The 26,395-nt window shown below is 41.2% G+C and overlaps 1 protein-coding gene across 3 annotated transcripts in view; it reads left to right on the top strand.

Annotated features, from left to right (window-relative positions):
• The first annotated feature begins 618 nt into the window (after nucleotides 1–618).
• The window catches only part of cnnm2b (cyclin and CBS domain divalent metal cation transport mediator 2b), a 47,575-nt gene continuing 21,798 nt past the window's right edge, over nucleotides 619–26,395 (top strand). For 2 of the 3 annotated variants that reach the window (XM_056409885.1, XM_056409887.1), the window contains exons 1-2: nucleotides 619–2,496; nucleotides 3,042–3,143. In XM_056409885.1, coding sequence (XP_056265860.1) covers nucleotides 996–2,496; nucleotides 3,042–3,143 — 1,603 coding nt within the window. In that variant the 5' untranslated portion in view covers nucleotides 619–995. The remainder of the gene's footprint in view (nucleotides 2,497–3,041; nucleotides 3,144–26,395) is intronic. The other variant, XM_056409886.1, reaches the window with a different exon arrangement.

Genomic DNA, 26,395 nt, shown 5'->3' with positions numbered 1-26,395 from the left:
TTAAACATCTGAATAATGTATGCATGCCCTTTCCACCTTCATCAGGACTTCATCACCTTTGCTACCTGTGTTGTAATACCTCAAATTTTATTGATTTATTTAGGCAGTATATTGACAGGTTTTGCAGAAGTGTTCAAACTAATATCAGCATTATTATGTTAATGTGTGTTATTTCTTCTTATACATTTATTCACATACTATTGTGATTTATTTACACCAGTTTTGCATAAGGTGTCTTTAAGTCAAGAACAAGTCCACAAGGTATATGATTAATATGAAAATAGGCCTTATGTAATCATTACTGATGATTAAACACCTTCTCTGAAACTATATATTATAAGCAATAATTCATAACCATGGTATTAAGACCGTGAGGTCCGAAGATACATCTGAGGGATCAAAAAAGAGAGAAAAACAAATATGGTTATGCTACAAAATAAAACTATTTATTTTTTACAACTTTTCTATAGTCATACTTTATCTAATGAAATACAGAATACTTTCTTCAGTACATATTCGTATTACTATTATGTAGTTACTGCAATTGTATTCTAATAATAGCTCATGTTACTGTGTCTGTCTTTATTGATGTGTGTTTTATTTTTATCTTTACGAATACTCATTGCAATCATGTACAATCACGTTATCTCCTGTAATTGTAGATGTATGTTTTTAAAAAGTCAGCAGCGCCTCGACCGTCTCTTAACATGAGGTGCACTTGTTTTGGAATTTGATTCGCCGAGGAGGCTGCGCGCGCCCCGCCCCCTCCCCAACGGCCTCTGCTGATTGGCCGCCGCCGTCGCCTGTCACCGGGACATCAGGGGAGGCACGAGTTGGCCCATAAGCCTCCGCTCGCGAGTCATCAGTGTCAGACACGTAGTGGGAACGAGCAGGTCCCGATGCACAAGTCACGGCAACCCTCGTCGGAGATGAAGGCGGACTCCGACTGGCTCTGATTTTTAAAAGCCCTTTTCATTCAGGAGGTTTGGTTGCCAATGGTTATCGATATGGCAGAGCCGTTATCCCAAGCGACCACCGCTGCAAAAATGGCGTCACTTAACCGGGTCCGAGTTTTGGCGATGATTTTCTTAACTGTCACCGGCTGTTGTGTCACCCCGACGAGTGGCAAGGAAGGGTCCGAGGAGACCGTCATCATAGGGCTCCGACTGGAGGACACGGACGACATTTCCTTCATGGATAGGGGCTACCTGCGGGTGAGTGAGCGCTCTCGGGTGAAATTACGGGTGTACGGGCTGAACATCAACAACGAGACCTGGTCCAAAATCTCTTTCACGGAGCACGAGCGGAGCCGGACGGTTGGGAGCCGTGACAGCTCCTCGGGGGATAACCAGAGCCAAGAGGACTCGTCGTCGGGCTCGCATCCCTGCGGCATTAGGACTTCGGATATAATCATATTGCCCAGTATCATCCTGAATCGAAAGACGACGGGAATAGTGGAAATTGAGGTCAAACCGCTTCGAAAAACCGAGAGGAGTAAGTCGTATTACCTTTGCATCGCCACCGCGTCACCGGCCTCGGGCGGGATGAACGACCCGTGGACCGAGAACACCTGGATCTACCACGATGGCGACGACACCAAAGTGATCGTGGTGGAGGAGAAAAAGTTTCTGTTGCCCTTCTGGCTCCAGGTCATCTTCATCTCCATGTTGCTGTGCCTGTCCGGTATGTTCAGCGGGTTGAACCTGGGGCTCATGGCTCTGGACCCCATGGAGCTCCAGATAGTCCAGAACTGCGGCACGGAAAAGGAGAAGAATTACGCCAAGAAAATCGAGCCGGTCCGGAGCCAAGGGAATTACTTGCTTTGCTCGCTCCTGCTCGGCAACGTGTTGGCGAACACCACGCTGACCATCCTGCTGGATGATATCGCCGGTTCGGGGTTGATCGCGGTGGTCATGTCCACCATTGGAATAGTCATTTTTGGGGAAATCGTGCCCCAGGCCATCTGCTCCAGACACGGCCTCGCCGTCGGGGCCAACACTATCTTCCTCACCAAGTTCTTCATGCTGCTCACTTTCCCCGCCTCCTACCCGGTGAGCAAGCTGCTCGACTACCTCCTGGGCCAGGAGATCGGAACCGTGTACAACCGGGAGAAGCTTCTGGAGATGCTGCGCGTCACGGACCCTTACAACGACCTGGTGAAGGAGGAGCTGAACATCATCCAGGGCGCGCTGGAGCTCAGGACGAAGACCGTGGAGGGCGTGATGACGCCGCTGAGCGATTGCTTCATGATCCCCGGGGATGGCACCCTGGACTTCAACACCATGTCCGAGATCATGAAGAGCGGCTACACGCGCATCCCCGTCTTTGAGGGCGAGAGGTCCAACATAGTAGATCTGCTCTTTGTCAAGGACCTGGCGTTTGTGGACCCGGATGATTGCACCACTCTCAAAACCATCACAAAGTTTTACAGCCACCCCTTGCATTTTGTGTTCAATGACACCAAGTTGGATGCAATGCTGGAGGAGTTTAAAAAAGGTGAGACCACTAGATAGACTGCACATACTTTCCTAGTCATACGAGTGCTTTGTTAGTTATTATTCAAGATGCCGCACGCCTCCTCGTTTTCAGTTCAATCTCTCGCGTGTCAAAGGTCATCGCACACGCTGGTTGACCTCTCACCTGTCCACCCCGCGGATTTGGGAGGGTATAGAAAGGTGAATCATTTTCAGGTAGCACCGAACGCCATCAGAGGGTCACGGTGTGCGATTGAATCTTAAATGACTAAAACCTGAATTTAAAAAAGGGGGGGGGAGCATTTAGTGTGCTCTTGACTTAAAAAATAAAAATAAATTTAAAAAGGAATTCCAGGTATAGGGAAGGGAAAAAAAGAGAAATGGTTGTTTGGGCATTTCTTATCTGGCCCGCCTCACAACGCATCAGGAGTGAGGCGCACCGGTCACTTCCTAGGAGGTGTCGTTATCTTTCACCATCTTCTTCCATTCAGTGTTAACTTCACACGGTTCCTCTCTCTCTCTCTCCCTCCTCTTGCTTTCCTCCTCGTACCTTCCCCTCTCATTCAGTCGTGTTGCTCTTTCCCCTCCGTCCTTCTCTCTCTCTCTCTCTGATTTGTGAATGCATTAGGACATGTGGGAATGGTGCAACGGCGGTGCTGAGGTTATCAGGTGGGGGCATCTCGTTTGAGAACCTGCTTAAATCCCTCTTTACCTCTCTTGTGCTTGCCTCTGAATGATGGTGGCGATAACTCCTTTTGTCCAGCCCTGGAATGCAGTCGTGTGGATAATGAATAACAGCCTCTAACACCCTCGAGCCCTCCCCCCCCCCCCCCATGTGTTGTGTGTGTGTGTGAAATGTGTATGCGCATGGCGTTTGAGAACGATGTTTACCTTAACCGCGGTTTACCTGGCCTTTTCGCAGAGCCCCCCCCCCTCTATGTTTTGTTGCTTCTGACTACGTTGTTTTTCCTCACAGGATGTCCAGATTTGAGACGAGTCTATCTTTAGGCCCGGAGGTGCTTCTATGGGAGTGATACTTGCACACCTGTACAGCAACGACTTCATCAATACCTGAAATACACCAGTGGTGCATTGCGTTTCTTTTAAGGGGGATTAATTGGGAGGACAACAAAGCAAATCATTAAGCTCCATTACCAGAAATTAGGTGTGCCAAATTAGCATTACATAATAAACTAGTTAGGGGGGGGGGGTTGTTTTCATCACAGTTGACACTAGCGGCAGGTCATTTCCCTTCTTTTTCCAGACAAAGAAAGATGGACAGAATATAATTCAATTCAGTTTATTTTATAAAGCACAATATCACAAACGTATGACTTTACCTCAGTGGGCTTTACAATCTTCACACATACGACACGCATACAAGTGTTACACAAGAGCATTGTGACATATTCGGGTACATTATTGCAATAACATGATCACCAAATATGATCCTCGCAGTATCTCTCTCGCCCCGGCTTATTACACTGGACTGTGACCATCTGATGGCTGACATTGGTCTTTTGAAGTGTCACGGCGGTTCTTGACCTCCTGAGTCTGTGTGTGTCAGGACGGTAACGCAGCCACACACGCAGCCACACACACAGTCACACACAGTCACACACAGCCACTGGAACCTAAAGTCACAGAGCAACAGCGCATATTGAATTGACACACACCGATGAATTTGAGCTCCAGAGAATTCGCTGATTCAGGATCTGTTTACGACGCGTTTGTCATTTGTCTAGAACTCACATTCTCTTTTTTTGGGGTGTAAATTGTGTTTATTCTCAAAAGTAGAGGACACAGTTATACATTGCACATGTCCATTTTCATCCCCCCCCCCCCCCACACACACACACACACACACACACACATTCCCCCAACACAGAACAAATCGCTTCAATTGTCAAAAAGCACATAACAGTATTAGTAGTTCAAGTATACAGAAAAAGTAAAAATGGTGTAGGAGGGTAATAATAATAATATTAATAATAATAATAATACATTTCATTTGGAGGCCTTTCAAGTCACCCAAGGTCACCTTACAATAAAATTATACAGAATAAAAGATAAAAGCAGATAGAAACTAGAACGGGCACTCGGTAGAGCGCATACCTTCGCATATCACAAGATTGGGCATTGAATTATGAACATTTTGGCATTAGTTGCATGCCAATTGGATAAAAATTGACCTTTTCATGACCTTGACCTTTGACCCGATCGATCCCAAAATCTAATCAAATAGTCCCCGGATAATAACCAATCATCCCACCAAATTTCATGCGATTCGGTTTAATACTTTTTTAGTTATGCGAGTAACACGCATACAAATAAATAAATACACGGCGATCAAAACATAACCTTCCGCATTTTCAATGCGAAGGTAACTACATTAAAACAGAACATCAACATAAAAACAAGTCCAACAGCGGTAATACAACCGGTAATGAGTTTTAGAAATTGTAAATTATTGCTATTATTAATTCCGACAACAGCATTAAGATAACTAAATAAAATAAAACCGTCTAAGGACACATAAATGGTTTATGAATCTAATGAGAGCGTCTTCGATTCATCAGTCTCGTATGTTCGGACCCCAAGTAGTCGAATTTCTCAGGCTGTTGCCGCAGCGAGAACTTGATTTTCTCCAATTTTAAGAAGAACACCAGGTCCTTTAACCACGAGGAGGAGGAGGGAGGAGGGGGGAGGACGAGGTGACTTCCTGTCCAATAGGATTCTCCTTCGTGCCAAGAGGGTTGAGAAAGCAATTATATTTGAGTGTTTTTTCATTAAAGTCAGACCTCACTGCCCTGAACACCAACGATGCACATCCAGGGGTAAAATATGCAGATTCAGGGATTCCAGTGTCATTTCTGAACAGAAGTAATTTATGATGAAGTATATAATATTATAGTTTAACTTCATTACTCTTTAAAGGAGGTGTCATAATATATGGTACAGTACCCCGGGGGTACGTGGGATTTCTTTTAAATATATTTCAAATTAGCATCCATTCAAAAAATCCTTTTAAATTGAGTGATTTGATAAATACTCAATAACATATAAGTGTAAGTTCAGAAACTGCATTGTGTATATTAAATCAGACGCTGGTGGCAAAGTGCTGTGTGTTACATATTTTGTTCAATCGAAAATATTTTGTGCTGGTCAGGGGCTACTTGGATTAAAACATATTTCAGAGGGGGGGTGGGGGGGCATCAGCAGTGTAGTAGACGATCAGTGATTTAGAGACACGCTTCAAAGTGACCCCTCGTGCATCAGGCCTCACCTCCTCTGTCGAGCTACTGCATCGTTGATGATTCTTCCGTTGGGTCAGCGCACAGAACAATTCTGATTAACGCGTGTTCACGAGTGAATTAAAGTTACTCTCGTCGATCTTTCAGCTTTCTGGGAACCATGTGATTGACATAGTGAGAGTGGGCGTGAATGTGGGGGTTCTGTATAATCAATGTCTCTATACCTACCAGATATGCAGCACGTTGTTATATAACAATATAGAAACTTTTACTCCATGACTTTCAGCATATCCACTTTATCCAAGTCATTTGGCTCGAATGCTAGTATTTTAATTTATTTATTTAACTAGGAAAAGCCTCATTGAGATAAAAAAAAAAAAAGCGTTTACAAGAGTTTCCTGGCTAAGACAGCAGGAGCACATTAAACACAGACATACAACATAAAACAGTGTCAGACAAGAAAAAAAAACAAATCTAAGACTCAAGTCATCGTATCCCAGTTCACACGGGGGCACAGACCTCAGTCCAAAAACATGACACTTTATTGAAACCGTTTTACTCAGTTTAGTCCTTTTTTTCTTCTTTTTCTCGTGAATTCTGTGTGTCTTGTCCAAGTAAAACCCGGCATGTTCACATCATGTTGGCGGCACAGTTCATATAGGTTCGGTCCGGGGGGGGGGGGGGATTGTTCTTGCGGCTGGCCCCGCGCCAGAGGGAATTTGCCGTTAGCCTCTCGATGGAAGTCATAAGCGACTGTCGTCGGGAGGGCTGCGGGGTCAAAGTTCCCCGTCAATCTGGCTCTGGTCACGGCACACACTCGGTTCAAAGTGCTTTTGTATTCTAAGTCATTGTTAATTAATTTGATGCCGCTCGCGGAGCCGCAGAGTCGTCTGAAGTCTGCTACAAAAAAATTTATTTAAAAAAACTCATATTAGAGACTGAGAGGAGTATTTGGTCAAATCTTTTCTTCTCATGACTTTCCGGTGGTTTTCTCTTTGTGGATATGTAGGGTATGCTTCTTCACTCCACTCATCGGAGTTATTATATTCAATCTACTCAGAGATCACACCGATTTAGAGTTGTCCTAAAAACAATAAAGGGAAAATATGAATAGTTCAATAGAGACGATGACAGAGCATGAGCTTTGAGTTGGATTTTGATCAACGGTTTCGGCCCACAACAAACAAAATCCTGACAAACATATTTAGGCGATGTAATGTTTTTTACTTTGCTGTATTTCTGTGAATATAAATTCACCAAGGGCGATAGGAATGACGAGTTTCCAATCGCGATTGACTTTTTAGCGATTTAGAGATATTCACTCCACTCATAAGAGTTACATCATCAGCTCAATCTACTACTGATTTAAAGTTGTCCTAAAAAGAAGAAAAAAAGGAAAATATGAATAGTTTAATGGTGACGATGAATTTTGATCGACGTTTTCTCGGTAGTGAAACATTATTATGGTTTCCCGCGGCTCCACCCCGACCCTATAGCTTAGTGGCTACAGTGAGATTCATGCGGGAGCTTTTTTAATCCAGGCAGACACCCCCTCTGGAAACTTCTGACCTCTTCATTAATTGCTCTCCGTCTGCGATTGCAACAATTACTGTCATCCAGAGGCTGCTTGTCAAGCTGCAGGTTTAATGAGTGGTTCAGCGTGGGACCCCCCCCACCCCCACCCCACCCCCCATGCCGTGTAACCAGCCGTGTGAGATGAGGACGGTATGTGCTGTGTGGATGTTTTGGGAGAGTTCCAATCAGGTTATGTGTGTATTTCTGCCCCTGGGGAAGGCAGGACACTTACCTTACTTGAATATCGTCACCTTCCTAAAAAAATAATGGCCTAAGTCCAAAAAAATGTTGGGCCGAAATCATCTCCTCGTGATACTGGCCACATCTGGTAAAAATCGCCTCCACCCTCAGTTGAACTCATCATGCGACTCTACCCCTGTAGTACAATACATCGGACTATCATGTGATCAGTATGTGGTCACGTTTTTAGTGTTTTCTGAAAAAACTGTAAAAATAACGACGGATATTATTTTAGGGAGGTGTCGATATGGGAGTCCAGAGGTGGACATGAACTCAACCAAAACACACACACACACACACTGGGTACTTCTCATCCATAACCAGTACACTCGGTGTCTAAATGGATGTCGTAACCCTGCTTATTCCTTTTAAAGTACCTTATAGCTCGGGGTATACATGCTCCACTGTTGAAGGGCGAGGTCCCCGGTGTAAAAGAGCCGACATGAGACCTGGCACGTCTTGAACTAGTTTCCCTGATTGCTGCGATAATTCAGATTCAGCGGCCTTCACGGTCTCGTTGCTCGCTACTTTGTCTTAAAGGGGAACTCTTTTTTTATTTGTTTTATTCTTCTTCTCCGTCGGCCCGGTTTGAAATATACCGACAGAAGCTTTGCTTCAAATGCCCGTTGTTGTTCCTCCTGGAGTGTGTATCATAGCGAATGCCTGGTAGAAACGGCGTGTGTTTTGCCCAGTCACCCTTAGTGCTAATGCCGCAACAAGCGCCGGATTTAATGGCATCATGTTGGTAGGAACACTTAATGTTTCCCGATGAGGGACACCCCTTTGAACTCAGCACGGCGTCTCCTGCCAGCCGCTCGACTAATTACCTCAAATCAAAGGTTGTCTGCGTTTCACAATACTTTGTGTTACAGGAGGCGGCATTTGCAGTTTTTAGTTTGTACTTTTTTTTTCTTGTGTGTAATGTGATTTTACAAACAGTATAGTTATTAACACATTCATGATGTCAATAAATAAAATAAAAAGCATTATATCTTCATTCATATTAAATACCGTGAATTGTGTTTTCGTGTTTATTTGTCCAGTTACCTGGGCTGCCTTTTGGGACTTAACCTTCACTAAATAGTTAGTTAATGAAAATATACATATTCAATATGTGAATATGTGTTTCATTTAACCCTCCTGTTAACTTTCGGGTCAATTTGACCGCATTCAATGTTTAACGTCGGTGTTCTTTGGGGTCAATTCGACCCCAGGCTGTTTTTCACTGTCAAACATATAAGAAATATCAACTTTTTTATGTATTTAAAGGGCTATTTAGGTAGTCAACAAACAAACATAAAGTACCTCACACTTAAACTTGGGAAACAAAATTAATTCTAATAATTTTCTGGAGGTTTTAATTGCTGGGGTCAAATTGACCCCAAGGGTAAAATATGTTAGTAAATGTGAAGGTAACAGGAGGGTTAAGTGTTTCTTTTTGTAATGCAACACTTTAAGGGAGGAGGCAAACACGGATGTGGGTAGAAACCTGTTGCATGGTACCTTTTACAGGGTTCGTACGGTCATGGAAAACCTGGAAAAGTCATGGAATTTTAAAATGGTTATTTACAGGCCTGGAAAAGTCATGGAAAAAACTTAAATCATAAAAGTTTGGGAAAAGTCATGAAAATTTGTTATCACATATTCATTTATGCAGAGTTTGAAATAATTAATACGTTTTTTTAAAGAAAGACGCTCAAAATATAAGCCGGCGTACGCTCTCAATATGCACAATTTTGAAAAATGTTCATGTTTATACCGAGATTTCGGTTTGGTCATGGAAATTTGGTTTAACCCTTGTGTTGCCTTAGGGTCATTTTGACCCGAATCAATATTACACCCTCCCCGCTTTAGGATTAATTTGACCCCATTCAATGTTTAATGTCAACAAACAAACATAAAGTGCCTCACACTTAAACTTGGAAAACAATATTAATTCTAATAATTTTCTGGAGGTTTTAATTGCTGGCGTCAAATTGAACCCAAAGGGTAAAATATGTTAGTAAATATAAAGGTAACAGGAGGGTGAACATGAAATGGGTCAAATGACAAAAAAAGGGGAGAGGTGTAATATTGTTTTGCATCTTGTAGAACATTATACTACAAATCATGAATACTTTGTACTACTGCCACCTCTTTTTTTTTCTCCAAAGCACAGTTTTGCAGAGACTTGAAACCTTCTGGATGTACTTTAGGTGATCTTTGCAAACAGTTTTCTATCTAATCAATTCAATGTTTATGCAGACATGCAGCGACGTGAGGAGTCAGGGATCTTTTATTCCAGTCACCTGTCAAAATGAGTCGTTCATCAATCTCTTTCTCTAACTGTCTTTACTCCAGAAGGAAATATCTGGCAATGCCAGTATATATACCATCATCTGGGTTCAGGGTAGTACATTTACATATTATATACTAGGCAATTTTTGCCCCACTGACTGAAATCCAGGGGCATTTAAAATTGGGGTCACTTTTTGAAACTTGTGAAATAACATTTAACCTTTGTTCAAAAATAATAAATATACTTATTCAGGAATTATCATAAAAATGGCAAAAATAAGTCGGCGAAAATCAAAACATGATATGGCAACTGGACCGGGTCGCATAGGCTACGATATTTTCGTCAAGTTCATTAAAATAAGAGGCAATTCTGGGGGGCATTTTTTTGGTCCCTCTCCGAGTGATATCGGGGGCAAAATTATTACATTACATTACATGTCATTTAGCAGACGCTTTTATCTAAAGAATCTTACAATAAGTGCATTCAACCAAGAGTACAAACTAAGAACAACAAGAATACAGAAAGTAACATTTCCTCAACATAGTCGAACTACAAAAGTACCAATATTTCTTAGTAATTACATTTCTTGGGGGCATTTTTGCCCTTTGCCCCCCAATAGATATAAATGTATGACAAACTAAAATGACAGACTAAAACGGAAAATATATACACTCCAGTGCACATCCAAGGAGAGAGTTCCAAACTAACCCAAACAACGGTTTCGCCACCCCACAACAAACACAAATCTGACAAACAATTAGCTTTTACTTTGCTGGATTTTTGGTCAAAATACATTCCACATGTGATAGAAATGACGAGTTTCCGATCGCAATGTGACATTTTAACTCCTTGACTTTTTGGCCGGTTTAGATATCGTCTGGATTGAAGTTTGTGAAGTTTGTTTTGTTAAAGACTGGCTTTTGAATTGGCCTACATTCTTCAGATTCTGGTACAAGATGACGTAGGCTGTTAAGACGCGATTAGTACAACAGTTGAGTGTGAATCTAGGCCCAGTGCATTCCCAAAGCCTGTCTGATATGGCATTATGACTTTTACATACTCCTGGGTGGCAATAGCGATGTATCAAAAGACTCCTTACAGTAGAAGTACAAAGGTTTCTGAGTGTCTACTGAAATAGCGCCAGTTCAGAATAAGTCCCATATTATACACCAGGAGTGATTCATCCAAGGTACCTACTTGTATTCCGGGCTTTCTGTGTTTCTGCGGTCTCTTTTTATGAGGAAATCTGTCCACAGCGGTGTGGAGTATGATCTAGACTGCACACGTTGCTCCAAGTCTTTTTCTGGTTATGATAACTTCACGACTCGAGACTCGTTAGCGGCTCATTTCATTTCTCGTAAAGCGTCTGTGATGATTTCCTGAAGAAAAAGGCGTTGGAGCTTTTGTTGTTGTTGTTGTTGTTGTTGTTGTTGTTGTTGTGGATGTAGTTAAGGAGCTGAGTCTGCTTCCAGCACATGTTGCCAAGGATCTGTCGCCATGCACTGCTGAGGAAAATGTGATATTACGCAATCCAGAAATGCAACCACCCCCACGTTGCTTTTAATAAACCGTTTCCCAAAACAGAGATCACACTGGACCGAGGCGTAAACACAGTGTTTTGACTTTATAAATGACACGATAAGTCAACTATTACCATAACAGCAGACTAAGAATAGTACTCCATATGCGTGTATAGGAACAGGTTATTGCTTCTAAATAAAATGCCAAATGAGTGTCAATGAGTTGTCCATATTGACCACTGTGTGGATTTGTTCCCTTATTTTTGTGGTCTCAAGCATTATGAGACCACGCTGCTGATTGATTGGTCCAATGCGATCATTCATTTATTGGCAGATGTCAATGAAAACTAATTCACGAGGATTCAGTCGGCGTTGCAAACATCGCCGATGCTCTTTTTACATTCAGCGGCGCACATCAAATACAAGTTTATTCAGATTTCCGTTTTTTTGTGTGTAAATCTTTGTGTCTGGGAAGAAGAAGAAAAAGTCCCAGACGTGTTGTTTTGACTGCTGTCGTGTCTTTAACATATCATCGTCGTAGTGCGGCTGCTGTGCATTACGCCACTCTCATCAAATGAAGGGAAGTAGCTGCGATTAGTGTCGCTGTGTGACGATTAGGAGGAAAAGAATGATGATGATGATGATGATGATCACGGTGTTGCAGTGAGGGCTGAGATGTGCACACTTGTAAAGCTGCCTCTAAATATCTTTGGTGAAGTTACTGAGCTTCAGTGCAACGGTGAAACAAGGAGGTAGTTTTAGATATGAATGCATCCACAGCGACATATCCATATAGTTTTAGATATGCATGCATCCACTACATCAGAATCAGAATCAGAAACAGTTTTATTGCCAGGAATGTTTACACAAACGAGGATTTTTTTTTGGCGGAAGGTGCAACATTTATACATGACAAACAACAATCAACGCGACAGCAACAGTGAACTTAAGTATAAGATAAGATAAAGATAAAAATAGAGATACAACTTTACATAGTTACATATCCATATAGTTTCTAAATGAATGCATCCACAACTATATCCATATAGTTTCTATATGAATGCATCCACAACATATCCATATAGTTTTAGATATGAATGCATCCACTACATATCTATATAGTTTCTATATGAATGCATCCACTACATATCCATATAGTTTAGATATGAATGCATCCACTACATATCTATATAGTTTCTATATGAATGCATCCACTACATATCCATATAGTTTTAGATATGAATGCATCCACAACATATCCATATAGTTTCTATATGAATGCATCCACTGCTACATATCTACCTATATAGTTTCGACTTACTTTGCCGAGCGAAAAGTAAAACTTCAGGCCCTTTCAGGCTGTGTGCCTCCGAGAGGGGCGGAAAGCCCTCCAGCTCGGCGAGCCTAGTAACCGGGCTCTGTGCAGCACACTCAGGGGAAGCAGAGCCACTTGCTTGTGCAGCGAGCAGTCCCCCACCCCCCCCTCCTCCCACATTCCCTCTCTCCCACTTCTCTCCATATTGTCCTCTTGCCCATTTCCCTCGGTGTTATAAATTACAAACGACACAAACCTCCAGGCCTAATGCCCTGCCGTGGACGCCTTCCAAGCTGCCCCCCTATTTTCTTGCCGGAGGAGCCAAGAGGCCGGCTTCATTGATAACACCGGGCACACTGTCCGTCTCTCCATTTACTTGCAGGAGGAGAGAGGAGAAAGAAAGCCCAGAGACACAGGCTTCGCAGGGCCCGAAAAGACACCAGCGCCTTTTTTATTATTTAGAATCAGCTGATGGAGAATACTTTTTTGGCGTTTTACTTCAGCCGGCCGCGTAAAACACATCAATAATAAATATAACAACAAGAAGGGATTGAGCATCCGCTCAGTCTTGCTCTTACGAGATTCCATAGATATATAGATATAATTAATACACTTAAAGGGGCACTGCACGCTTTCCACGGACACCGCAGGCATAACCAAGGGTACTTTGGCTGTTTTTATTTTTACACATTGAAATAGATCCTCACTGTCACTTCAGTTTCATGTCACTTCTATCCGACTTCTACGTGAAGCCCATTTGCATGTAGCAGCCCACATGAACGTTACGGTGTTGGTCGTCAACTAAAGTGTCACGTCGGCTTCTTTTCGGATGTTTTTTTCTCTCACACATTTCACTATGTGAGTGTGGAGGGGTCGTTGGAATACACTCCATTCAGATAGAAATCAGATCTGCATTTGCATTTGCATTGTTGAACCGACCAGTTCTCTTAGTATGCCTCCCCCCCCTTTTTCCCCCTCTCTGGTGTCTCCCGGCGAACAGCGAGGGGGGGGGGGACTGCTAGTAGAGCCCCCACTATGGTCTGCAGGCCTCTGCCACTGCTCCAGCTGACCCTCCAGAACCAGATCCAGGCTCAAAATCCTCAACCCCATCCACAGTTGAATTATTATTGCTGTTTGAAACCGTTGCCGGTGGTAGTTTAGCTCGTATTTAGCTCGTTTAGTGAGCGTTAGGAAGTCTGGATGTCCGGATTTCTTGCTTCAGGTGTTTTCAGTATTTGTAGATCTCATGTTCAGTATCACTGGAATAGCTGTAATGGTTAATCAGTTGTCAGTACACAGAGAAATAATGGTTCTTAAATGATTCTTTAAAAAGGCTTTGTGCTTTTACCAAGAACCATCACCTACTGAAGAACCATTTGGGAAATGGTGCCTTAAAGAACCATTTTTTGGAGATTCTTTGAGACACCTTTATGGGTTCTTTGAAGAACTCTTTAAGGAAATGGTTCTTAAATATACACTGGTTTGAAAGGTTCTTCGTGGAGCCAAAAATAGTGCCTTAAAGAACCATTTTTTAAAGGTTCTTTGAGACACCTTTATAGGTTCTTTGAATGACTATTTAAGGAAATGGTTCTTTAAAGAACTCTGGTTTGAAAGGTTCTTTTCTGGAACCAGAAATGGTGTCTTGAAACCTTTTTTAAAGGTTCTTTGAGACACCTTTCTAGGTTATTTGAACCCTGGTTTGAAAGTTTCTCCGTAGAGCCAAAAATGGTGCCCTAAAGAACTCTTTTTTTTAGGTTCTTTGAGACACCTTAATAGGTTCTTTGAAGAACTATTCAATGAAATGGTTATTTAAAGAACCCTGATTTGAAAGGTTCTTCGTGGAACTAAAAATGGTGCTTTAAAGAACCATTTTTTGAATGTTAATTGAGACACCTTCAAAGGTTCTTTGAAGAACTATTCAAGGAAATGGTTATTTAAAGAACACTTGTTTGAAAGGTTCTTCGTGGAACCAAAAATGGTTCTTCTATGCCATCACTCTGAAGAACCATTTTCGGTTCCAGATGTCACCTTCATTTTTCTGTGTAGGGACTTGATGTTGAGACACACGGTGTTAATTCCTCTTCGAGGGTTACAGGGTAAACATATTTTATTGTTCGAGCAGCATGATGCTGATTGGCTGTTCACATTATATCTATGGTAGAAATCATTGGCGGTATTTGAATGAGCACATGCATGGATACATTGACAGACTATATTATTAGATCATTAATCATCCCTGGAAGGTTAATATTTTTGATACACTTTTACAGCTCTGTTACACTGAGACTTAACTATTAACTTGATACTTATTAAAATGTTAATATTTCACTGACATGTCCTTTAAGCTGCAGTTATTAAAACTATAATCAGTTTCACATCAATAGGTTTGCAAGCTGCCAGCCATGCACCATAATTAATCATTATTTGAACAGGGAACTGATGAGATTTAACCACTGGAATGCATATTTATATAAAAACAGCATCATATTTTTCTCATCTTGATTATGTTTGTAGTCAGAAATGTAATAAAAACAACATAGGATGCATGATTCATGTTTTCCTCAATAACCCACAGCCTTCAAAGCCTATTGCACAAAGCACGGGAGCTTTTTTTATAGAGTACTTAGCTCATTCTAGCTTTAAGGATTTTGCCTCAGCTAATTGTTTTTATTGAGGTATTAATTATGAGTTTTAAAGCTTCGAGTACTCGCTGCCAAAAAATGTGTGTTTTCAGGTGTTTCATTGAGCTCTCTCTCTCTCTCTCTGTGTCACACGTGAGTTAAATGATGCAGTGACGGTAAAACCATGCAACATATTAGTGCTGCTGCTTAAGTTTAATGCGAGAAGTATTATAAAAAAAAGATTTACTTTTATTTCACCTTTTATTTTTACAAGATATTTCCCCCTTGAAGACCAAGGAAGTCCTGTAAGACTGCGGCACACAAAAGGTTTCTCCTAAAAGAAGAAAAAACAGACTGAAAACAACACAGCACAAAGGTTGTCAAACATCATAAGACATTTTAGATAAAAGACAATTTAAACAATTTAATCAGTGATATATTACATAGTCATGCACTTGTAATAGCACAATAACACATTCTTTGGTTGCATTTATATGGCACTTTTATCAAGCACACAAATAGAAACACCCACAGACGCACACAGACACACACACACGGTCTGGTCAAATGATCCTCGGCTTACTGCACACAGAATTTCATGTTCCTTTTTAATAAAATAAAAAAAACAATAATAATTTCACTTTCACCAAACAAAAAAGAACGCAACAAAACATTGTAAATGACAAAAAGAAAAACTTTGTAAAAAATAAAGAAAAGACAGACATAAGTATAACATATATTCACTCTTTACAATTATTGATCAATACTTTTCAGGTCAGCTGAGAACATTACTCATCTTTTAATACGCAAGTATGGAAAGTCTTGCTTTGGATTCAACTTGAAACGTGCGTCATGTATAAAATGCAAATAGCGTCGAGCTTAAAGTCACCGAGAGCAGCCGTTAAAGTGTCTTTTCCAAGTGAAACTGAATATTATTATTTTTGCAGGGCTTTAAATCAGATTCCTCACATTAGATTTGATTGCTCAAAAGCGGACAAGGGTTAGCAAATATGGCACAATAGGGGGCGGATGTGGGAGAAATTACTGAATTAGACCTCTTTGATATCCGAGATCACTCAAATAAAATTAAAACAAATACTTTATGGATGTGCCCCCAACTTCAAGATCATTAAAAAAAGTGTTAATTTTTTTTCCAGGAAGAGAAATTCTGCTATGAAACAAATATTGTATTTTTTTGACATCCCAATGTAACAAGTAACACAAGAACAAAGGAAATGTATATTTTATTTCACCATGTCTTTATAGAAATAGTTTAACATGATGACAATTCCATGTATTTACTTTCATTCTGAGAAAGAGGGAAGAGAGTTTTGATATAAGTGTGCAAGACTCTGTAGTTTTTACTGAACAGCGCCCTCTGTGGCCACAAGTGGAAATACAGGCGAATGACACAATTACATTTTTACATTTCCGGTTCCTTGTTTAGTGTTTAAAAAACACTGACATGTTTTTCTGCAACATTAAAAAACAGTGTCACAGTAATACAAGCCCAAGCTCGCCGACATAATACCGTGACACCAGACCAATTGAGATTGCTGCAGCAAAACTCATGAGTTTGTTGAATCGATTAACGTTGTATTTTATTGCTCATGAATTCAACTTTTATTTCTTCTTTTAAAAAGTTACATATTTGTCAAGATGTGTTAAGCATAGTTTAGCATAAATACCAGAAACAGAGAGTGACAGTTTGCCTTGTTTTGTCCATAGTAAAAAAAGAAAATGTGGCTCATTGTGACTATTTCTGCACTGACGATTTGTTTTTGACACATCCGCCACTCATTCTGGGGGTTTTTCAGCTATCGTGTGGGTTGTCTTTTGTGTGTGTTTTCTAATTGAACCAATGAGATACAAGCTACAGTGTGGTTGGTGCGGTAAGCTAAAGATGTGTTGATCTTTGGGCCGAGACTCATTTCCCTTGATCTAGTCTCAAAGCATAAGGCCAAACACGTCTCGATGCCAGGGCCGCGCTCAATGCACCGACCAGAGATTGATAATGGTCATAAAGTACCTTGTATAATATTGGAGTTTCACACTGCAAATGCTTTAAAAAATATAATAAATAATAATCAGAATGTGAAAATAATAAGTAATACCACGAGTAATACCACGAGTAATACCATGAGTAATACCATAAGTAATACCATAAGTAATACCATAAGTAATACCACAAGTAATACCATGAGTAATACCATAAGTAATACCACAAGTAATACCATGAGTAATACCATAAGTAATACTATAAGTAATACCATGAGTAATACCATATGTAATACCACGAGTAATACTGCGAGTAATACTATAAGTAATACTATAAGTAATACCATGAGTAATACCATATGTAATACCACGAGTAATACCACAAGTAATACTATAAGTAATACCACAAGTAATACCACGAGTAATACTATAAGTAATACTATAAGTAATACCATGAGTAATACCATATGTAATACCACGAGTAATACTGCGAGTAATACCACGAGTAATACTATAAGTAATACCATGAGTAATACCATAAATAATACCATAAATAATACCATAAGTAATACCATAAGTAAGAGACATTCAAGTACCACTGAAGTGCTAATCAGTTTTTATTCAAGATATAGTTGTAAAAGATGTGTTTTTAGTTTCCAGCGGAAGATGTAGAGACTTCCTGCTGAAGTGAAAGAATCGGGAATGAAAAATGAGACTCGGGATGAAACGCAATGATGGAAGCACATCGCCTGGTTAGACCAGTGGCCGTTGTCACGGCAACACAACCTATACTTCCACGCACCGCAGCCGACCGGACACGGTTCTACGTCCATGTGTTCTGCTACTTTGAAACACCCCTCAGTTCTTGTCATCGTTGTGTGATGATCAGCGGCTGCAACATAACAGAGCAGCACCTGACCACAGGCCCATTCATTCATCCCTACTGGTTTCCTCATTGATGCCTCTCCTTATGACCGAGGCCCAAAGGAATCTCCACCCAGGGGACCTTTCAACAACAAACGCAGCCAGCTACGACAGCAAGCTGCTTCTCTGAATGAACAACAATGTCATTCCAGCAGTGTTGCGAGTGTGTGGCTGTACTGTAAGTGTGTGTGCGTGCGTGTGTGTGTGTGTGTGTGTGCGTAGTGAAACACCGCCGGCTAGTAGCAGCAGAGTGATCTCGTGACCAAGGCCCCTTAATGACGGCGAGGAGCTGTGAGCAGACTCAACATCTCTGCGTTGCCCTGATGAGTTCACACGGTGTAAAACTGTATTGTTTGACCCCTAAAGGTCGAGGAGCCGGAGCCTCAGGGCCCGAACGCCACGGTGGAGTGTAACCACGTACATGTACGCGAGCGCGGTACTCTTAAGACCATTTGAAAGTACTTGTTGAAGATTTTCTGCAGTTTTAAACTTATTTTTTTATTACACTACATTCTAATAACTTAAGTTACTTTGCAGACTCAGATTATTACAACAAAAATATGATGGATTTCTGTCATGATCATTCTTATAGATTGAGAAAACCATTAATCAATTGAAGTCAGGCCCCACCTTTATCCATCCATCTAAAATTAATTCAATATATACTACATTATAATTGTTATAAATTAGCCATTCGGCGTACATGTTGATACTAATGTTGTTGTACTTTGACACAAGTAATATTTTCTATGCATGACTTGACACGCTTTTACACTATTATTACTATTTTTCCACTCCGCTGGTTGAGGTCACACAGACATCAGTCGGCTTTACGGTGCTACTGAGTTAAAGTTAACGTTTTACAAAAGGTTCAGGAAGCCAGCAGGTAAACATCTTCTACTCGATGATTTCTGTTTCCCTGAGTGTCAACGGCTCCGCCTGATATCTCATCACTTCAACGGCTGGTGGCTGTTGTGTCTTCATTGATTACTCTAATAATTACTCTAATTGCACTACAATTATATATATATTATTTATATGTAGGTATTACCTACAGTCTGTTTGCTTGTCAAGGACTGTTTAGCTTTGTCTTTCTTTGTGTGTGTGCATGTGCATGCGTGTGTGTGTGTAAACTAATTATGTCTTTCTTCCCCACGTGTCTGACCAGTGACTTCATTCCAAACCATTCCCATAACTCAAACTATGAAACCCTACTCGTTTACAATTAGAACATGAAGCGCTGTGGTCTCAAACGAACACATATTCTTCCTCTTGAGCACAACTCTGCATCGGTTAGAGACCATCGCAATCTGCAATCTGCGAGGACGTTGTGTACGTGGAAGCACACACGTTGTGACCAGGGTTGCCAGGTCTGTGTGACAAAAACAGCCCAATGGCCAATAAAAACAGCCCAATATCAGAACTCAAAATATGCCCGTGCCAAACCATATACACTGCTTTTAAAGTGTGTGTATGTGGGCGTGTCCCATGTCCATGTGTGTACGTGCTGATCTGGAGTCAGTTTGGTAGGATTTGGGTATAAATAAATTATTTCATTTAAAATATGGATTTTTATTTAAAGATATTCATGTAATTTGCATGCAACACTGATTGTGACAGAGCCGTTCGCATGCTGCTGCCCCGGGACGCCTCGTGTTTTAGGCCCGCCCCTATTGTTGCTGCTCAGCTGTTGTTGATGCCCCTTGTTCCTGTTCGGAGGGATGCAAACAAAACACCGAGACACGTAAACACCTGGAGGGCCACGCGGAGACGGGAGCTACGAGTGACCCAACGAGCTACCTGCGTCCTTTTTCTCCTTTTGAGCTTTTAGTCCCAAGGAGGAAACTTTCAAGAGTTCTCACACTGCGGACAGTGTAACGCTGCGTTCACACCAAAAGCGTTGTGAATACTCTGAACTCTTTTTGTGTGAACGCAGCGTTATTGACAGGTGCGTGAGATTTTTTTTAAAATAGCGACTAAGAATTCCTGATAGTCCAATTATTTTCAGTGTTATTTTGAGCCGCTGCACTTCCTCTTCTCAGCAAAAGACTGAATATGGTTGATTTTTTTCCTTATTTATATATTTATCTGTTTTGTATCTGTCAGAAAAGGAAACATGACCGGGCCTCCTCGGCAGCTGCACCCCCCCCCCCCTCTGGAACGCTCTCCCCATCCTCATCCGTCAGGCTCCCACCCTCAAAACACACCTCTTCCAACTCGCTTTCACCTGCTGACCCCTGCCCCCGATACGACTCATGCAGCTTCCCCAGTTTGTTTTCCTTTCTTCATGTTACTGTTCCTGTTTGTTTGTTTTGTCTGCTATCTTTTTGTTTTTTTCCGTTTGTCTCTTGTTCCCTGTAAAGCGTCTTTGGGTACTTAGGGCGCTATAGAAGTCTGAATTATTATTATTATAAACATAGACACTATATAAACACAAACTCACAGAAACACACACATTCCGATAATGTCTCCAGATAATACAGGCCGAGACACAAAACGATGTTATCTCATTGCCTGTGTATTCAGACTAAATGTTTATGTATATGCGGGAGCTTTAAATAGTCGCCATGTCAACCGCATCAGGGTAAAGTTTTTGTGTCCGTGTCAATGGAAACATGGGTCAGGATGGAAGGAAACTTTCTCTGGAGGTAGATTTAGAAGAAAGACGCTTATGGTGGGTTCCCATCACCCTAACGTTGCACTATCTTTGTCAGTGCTCAAATATTTGGAAAAATAAGGGGGGAGAGCAAGACAGAGGAGGGGGGGGGGTCAATGATGAGTGTCCACAACAGACACTGACCCCTCATACTCCCACCCAAACCCTCCAAGCCTCACGTGCCTATTTATAGGGGAAATTGGGCTGTGGAAAAATATGACAAAGCTGCATTCCATAAATAAGCTGGGAATGGTGGAAAAGAGCACACGGCCGGGTCTCTGCAGGCCGGGGGGGGGAGGTTCTCAGGCTGCGGATCACGGAAGAATGAATGGATGGATGTAGCGCTGGGCGATGATTCAATATGACAATGAGTCGTCTTTCAGTGGAATCGTATCGAGATGAAATCACATCTCGATACACGTCGTCTAAAACGATCATTTCAAGCACAGACTAAAGTTTCTCAAATTCGGATGATTTTGGACTAAAGCTCTTAAATAGATGACGAAATGCTCAGGACTCATTTGTCAAGTATTTAATTGACACAGGAATACAAAATCGTTCTTTCAAATTGACTTTATTTATTGAATCACCAGAAACATGCTAAATTGTGATTTATATTTATCATATATAACTTTTTTAGTTTTGTCCACTTAGAATTAAGGGACCTTAAGTCCAGTTCACATTTTATATTTTAAAGTTACACATGGTGGATTTTTTTTACAACTTCTACAAAGTGTGTGTGTGTGTGTGTGTGTGTGTGTGTGTGTGTGTGTGTGTGTGTGTGCGTGTGTGCGTGTGTGTGTGTGTGTGTGTGTGTGTGTGTGTGTGTGTGTGCGTCGTCACCCAATAAGTGCAAACTAAAACTACAGTTGACGGGTCTAACGACACAACCATTATTCCTGCAAGTCTTTAAATGACGAAAGCCTTCCAGTTCAACATGCTTCCTTAATGGATCACATTGAAAGTGAATTGACCCCCGACCCTGATGTCTGCAGTGCGTCTGTGCGCTGGACTACCCAGCATGCATTCTGCCTCAGCCCAGCTAGAGAGCCCCAGATGTCAGGCAGCAGTCGTGGCTTAGGACCCCAGACGACTGGTCCTCTCAAGGACACACTCTCCCCGTGGCCCACTGCCAGGGTCCAGAGGGCCCAGAGGGTCAGCCTCCCCACTTTATCTCCAGTCCCCCCCTCACAAAACCCACTGCCATAAAATCAGCTAAGGAGCTAAGAATAAACAGGCCATCATTGTCTCATTATATATATTTATAGAAGACAGAAGCTGCATTTTTTTAAGTCGCCTTTGTGGTATTTTGTCTTTGTGGGAAACTATAAAGTATGAATTCATCTTGTGGGACTGAGAGACAAACCGATTGGGCGTGGAGCTACTGTGTGTGTGTGTGTGTGTCAGGAATTTACTTCGTATAGATTAAAAGCTTCAGACCACTTGACACCATTAGATCATTATCGAGTTTCCCGGTGCTCAAAGGTCAGGGGCCGGTATTTCAAAATGATCCACCAGGATTAATCCTCCTGGATTGGATTAAATCCTGATCAGATCCCAAAAACGGGTATTCCAAAGCAAATCTGATCCTGAAGATTCAGATTCGGATTTGGTAATCCAATCCTGCCTTTTATCCGGTTTAACCACTGCTGTTGAGTATTTCAAAACTTTGGTGGGAAATCTGGATCAGTTTGATCCTAAAAATCAGGATTATCCTGATCCCACCTCAGAGGTGGATTTGAGGGAGATTACATGAAAAGGTTGGACCAGCCGAAGTGTAACTGCTCCCAAAGTTCATTGTTTGATACAGATATAGCTAGACTGCTGTTTGATCAATGTTTATTTTCTTTGCACGTTCCTTTCTTTTTCAGAAAACACAGTGAAAAATGTAAGTAAAAAAAAAAATACAACGTATTCGTTGAAAATCAATCAAATGTATTTATTAACATGCATTCAGCACACACACTTAATGTTCATAGCCAAAGCTTAAACGGTTATGGCATTTGGAGCAGCTCTGTGTTAACTGGCTGTCTTCTCTTTCCACAAACATCTATAAAGAAAACGCATATTAAGGTTTTATCTCTTTTGTTGACAACTGTTTCCTAAAAATGCAACTTAATTGAGTTTATTTTGTATAGCCCATTATCACAAATTACACATTTGCCTCAGAGGGCTTTACAAACTGCACACATAGACATCCCTGTCCGAGGACCTCACATCGGAGATATGTACAACACATTTTAAAATCTACACCCAATGCATTGCGAGTAAATGCATTAAAATGTGGAGCGCGACGTACAGACGCTAGCCTCTTTACTAGCGTGTTAGCTCCTTAACACAGAAGTCAATGGAGCAGCGTTAGCTCGCGTTAGCGCGAACTCGGCTTTATTTGACTTCGCCGAGCTATTCTTTCAATTTTGTGCAGATTTACGTAATTTGTTAACTCAATATAGTGTTTGCCTTTCATCTTGTTTTAAGACGCATCAATACTGACCAATATTATACTTAGATTTAGAGACAACAGTAGTGCCAGCTTCTCCTTTTTTCCGTAAAATGTTCGCTCCGTTTCCGGTTTCCTGTCTGATCCAGGGGGCGGGGACGGATTTGGAAATCCCAATCTGCCGGTATCAGGATCACTCTGATCCAATCCCGCAACGTTTTGAAATACCGGGATGGATCAGGTTGATCCGTGGCTGAGGAAAGGGGGATTTGGTTATCCGGATCATTCTGATCTGGATTACAAGTTTTGAAATACCGGCCCCAGGTGATCAAGCTGATTTCAATTATTAACGCACTTTATGAAACCGACAAAAAGCCTCTGCAATTACGCACAACGCCATTATGTAATCGAGACCTTCACCTTAAAAAGTGTTTTATTTCCACAAAAAAGTCAAATTCTACTGTACGATTCTCAACTCTGATGTCCGTTGTCCTGTTGTCCGTTGTCCAGTAATATATTAAATAATATATCATGAGACTAATACTCTCCATTGTCTGCATGACCTCATGTCGGCCCGTCAGTCAAACTGAAACATCACAAGGGCAGAAATCAGGGGATCACCGACATCATAAAGACTTATTATCTGGGACCAAAAACGTTGTGCAAATCAATCAAGTCGATTTTCTAATCAAAGTTATGACAGCCCATAAACATAAATGAGCCTCCCGGTCGTCTTCATGACTCTTCATCGGTAGCCATGGATGTCCGTTCCTGTTAAAGATGGGAATACATATATTCACGGGATCAGACATGTGACCTGCTGCCGGTGCTAAAAGTGACGTACGGCCATCATGGAAGTGAGTGGGCTTCTTCCTCTGGGCACCATGAATTAATATTTAATAACTTCTATAGAAATCTATGTAATAGTTGTTGAGATATTTCACTCCGGAGCAAAGTTGTTGTTCAACCAAGTGACTGATGTTGCCTTCGCTGGAGCCAAATCAAGATACCTTCGATCAATACAGGCCAATAGTTAAATATGTGGCCTTGTGATTTACATAAATATGTAAAATAGTACAATAGGGAATAGTGGTTGTAAGTTTTTTTTTCTTCTTTTTGCCGTCACTTCTATGGAATTTATGAAAAGTCCTTCTTTAGATTGTTGGCCATGGGACAGACTCTAGAATAAACACTCTTACACTTTGCGTCAACATGCCTCTCGATGTCATTTCTACTGAATCGCTTCCCATTCATTTTTTTTCTCGCGTGTCATTCTTTATTAATTTTAACGAGTGACCCACGCGGCCTCTGTTCAAGCGCTCCTAAACGGGTCGTCTCTAACATTTAACCCCGAGTGAACTCGAAGGACGTGATGATCAGGGTTCTCGATGTAAACAAACATCCTTAACGAGACTCCTTGATAAGAAATTCAATTAAATACTATATTAATATATTAAATACTATATCCCTTCAAAATCTATATAAAATAGATTTTGAAGGGATATATTATTTAATTTAATTAAATATGAATTAAAAGGTATTTAATGATTAATTAAAATTATTTAAATTAATCATGAAATACCTTTTAATTTCATGATTTTGAGGTCTGTGTTGAGGTTGGATTACTTTGTATCGTACAGTCCAGTTTCCTGTGTTTACGTCCATTCTGTAGTTGGTTGAAATAGTAAATAATGTTTTTATTAATTTCCAAAGTATCGTTGGTATATAGTTAAGTCATAACTTTACTGATAATCTTAACACAAGGTCCATTTACCAAATTTATTCTCAGCTCTCAAACAGATTTTACAGTATTTTCTCAGTTGTTTTGAGACGTCAATCATGTGATAGAGCAGGCGGGCGTATAAAAGGCGGAGATCATAACCATACGTAATTTTAGTAACTTTAATGTAAGTATTTTGTTAGAATCATTTAGAGATAAATGGAAGAGTTTGAAAGCTCTGGAAAAAGCTCGTAGGTCCACCTTGTTTTCAAATGATTTGACATTTTGTCTATCTTCATATTTACTGGACACATGAAAGTGTAAAAGATCTTCTCATCGAATTAAAGAGGAAATATAATTAATGTTTTTTCAACAACAAAATGTTACACCGTTCCTTTAAATGAACAAGAAACAAACACAGTTGACTGCAATGTGAATTCATACAAAAGTCGATTCTCGCTGGAAAAACCCCCCAAATTGAATACTTTTTTCACACATTCTAGATTAAACAGCGCCACCTTCTTTGCCTAGAAACCCACATTTTTAAACCGTTGCTTCTCAACCTGCCGTGAATGTAACGGATGCCATTAAAGAGAAGGAAGTGAGCATTGATCTGTTTTCACTGTACTCCATTTGCCTCTCTCTCTCCGGGCGGTTTAGAGTCATTGCTCAAGGACTGCTGAGGCCTGATGGCTTTAACCCCACTGAGGCAGCCATTTGTGTTTTAACCCCAAACCCTCAACCATCAACACAGCATCCTCAAGATGCCACGCACACCTTAATAGAAATGCTTTGACAATAACACTTGAACATTTCCCGCTGTTTCCAGACTGTAACGGTCGATCGGTGGTGTTTACATTATTAATATCTCTCTTTTACCCTGCCAGCCTGAGTATATTTCTTGAAAGCATCATCATTCTGCGTCTACTGCTCACTACATCCCCACATTCGGACTCCCAGCCTCTGCACACGGCACTCCAGTGAGCCGCAGTGCAATAACACACTGGTGGTGATCTCGGTCTGTGCAGCATTTAGCTGAAACAGCATGTGAGCACTGACTCAGTGTACCTGTGTTCTCCAGAAACAAGCACACACACACACACACACAGGTCCATGCACGCCACACACTGCGACCCACGTGCATTCACACACACACACACACACAGCGCACCGATGTCCTCCATTATTTACACCGAGGGGCATCTGCATGCAAACGGCCCTTTCCGAGACAATCTGATCACACGGTGATCTGTTCCTTCGGGCTCGGTGAGAATATCGCCGGGGCGGAATGGAAACTTCATTTTGCAGGGAGCTAATATTAGCCCGGGCCTCTGGAAAATTCCTTTTAAATGATCGCGAGCTGAGAAAAAGAAAAAAAAG

Source organism: Pseudoliparis swirei, chromosome 24, assembly GCF_029220125.1.
Source record: "Pseudoliparis swirei isolate HS2019 ecotype Mariana Trench chromosome 24, NWPU_hadal_v1, whole genome shotgun sequence".
Classification (NCBI taxonomy): Eukaryota; Metazoa; Chordata; class Actinopteri; order Perciformes; family Liparidae; genus Pseudoliparis; species Pseudoliparis swirei.
The sequence above is the reverse complement of the archived record's forward strand: the minus strand, read 5'-3'. Positions and strand labels throughout refer to the sequence as shown.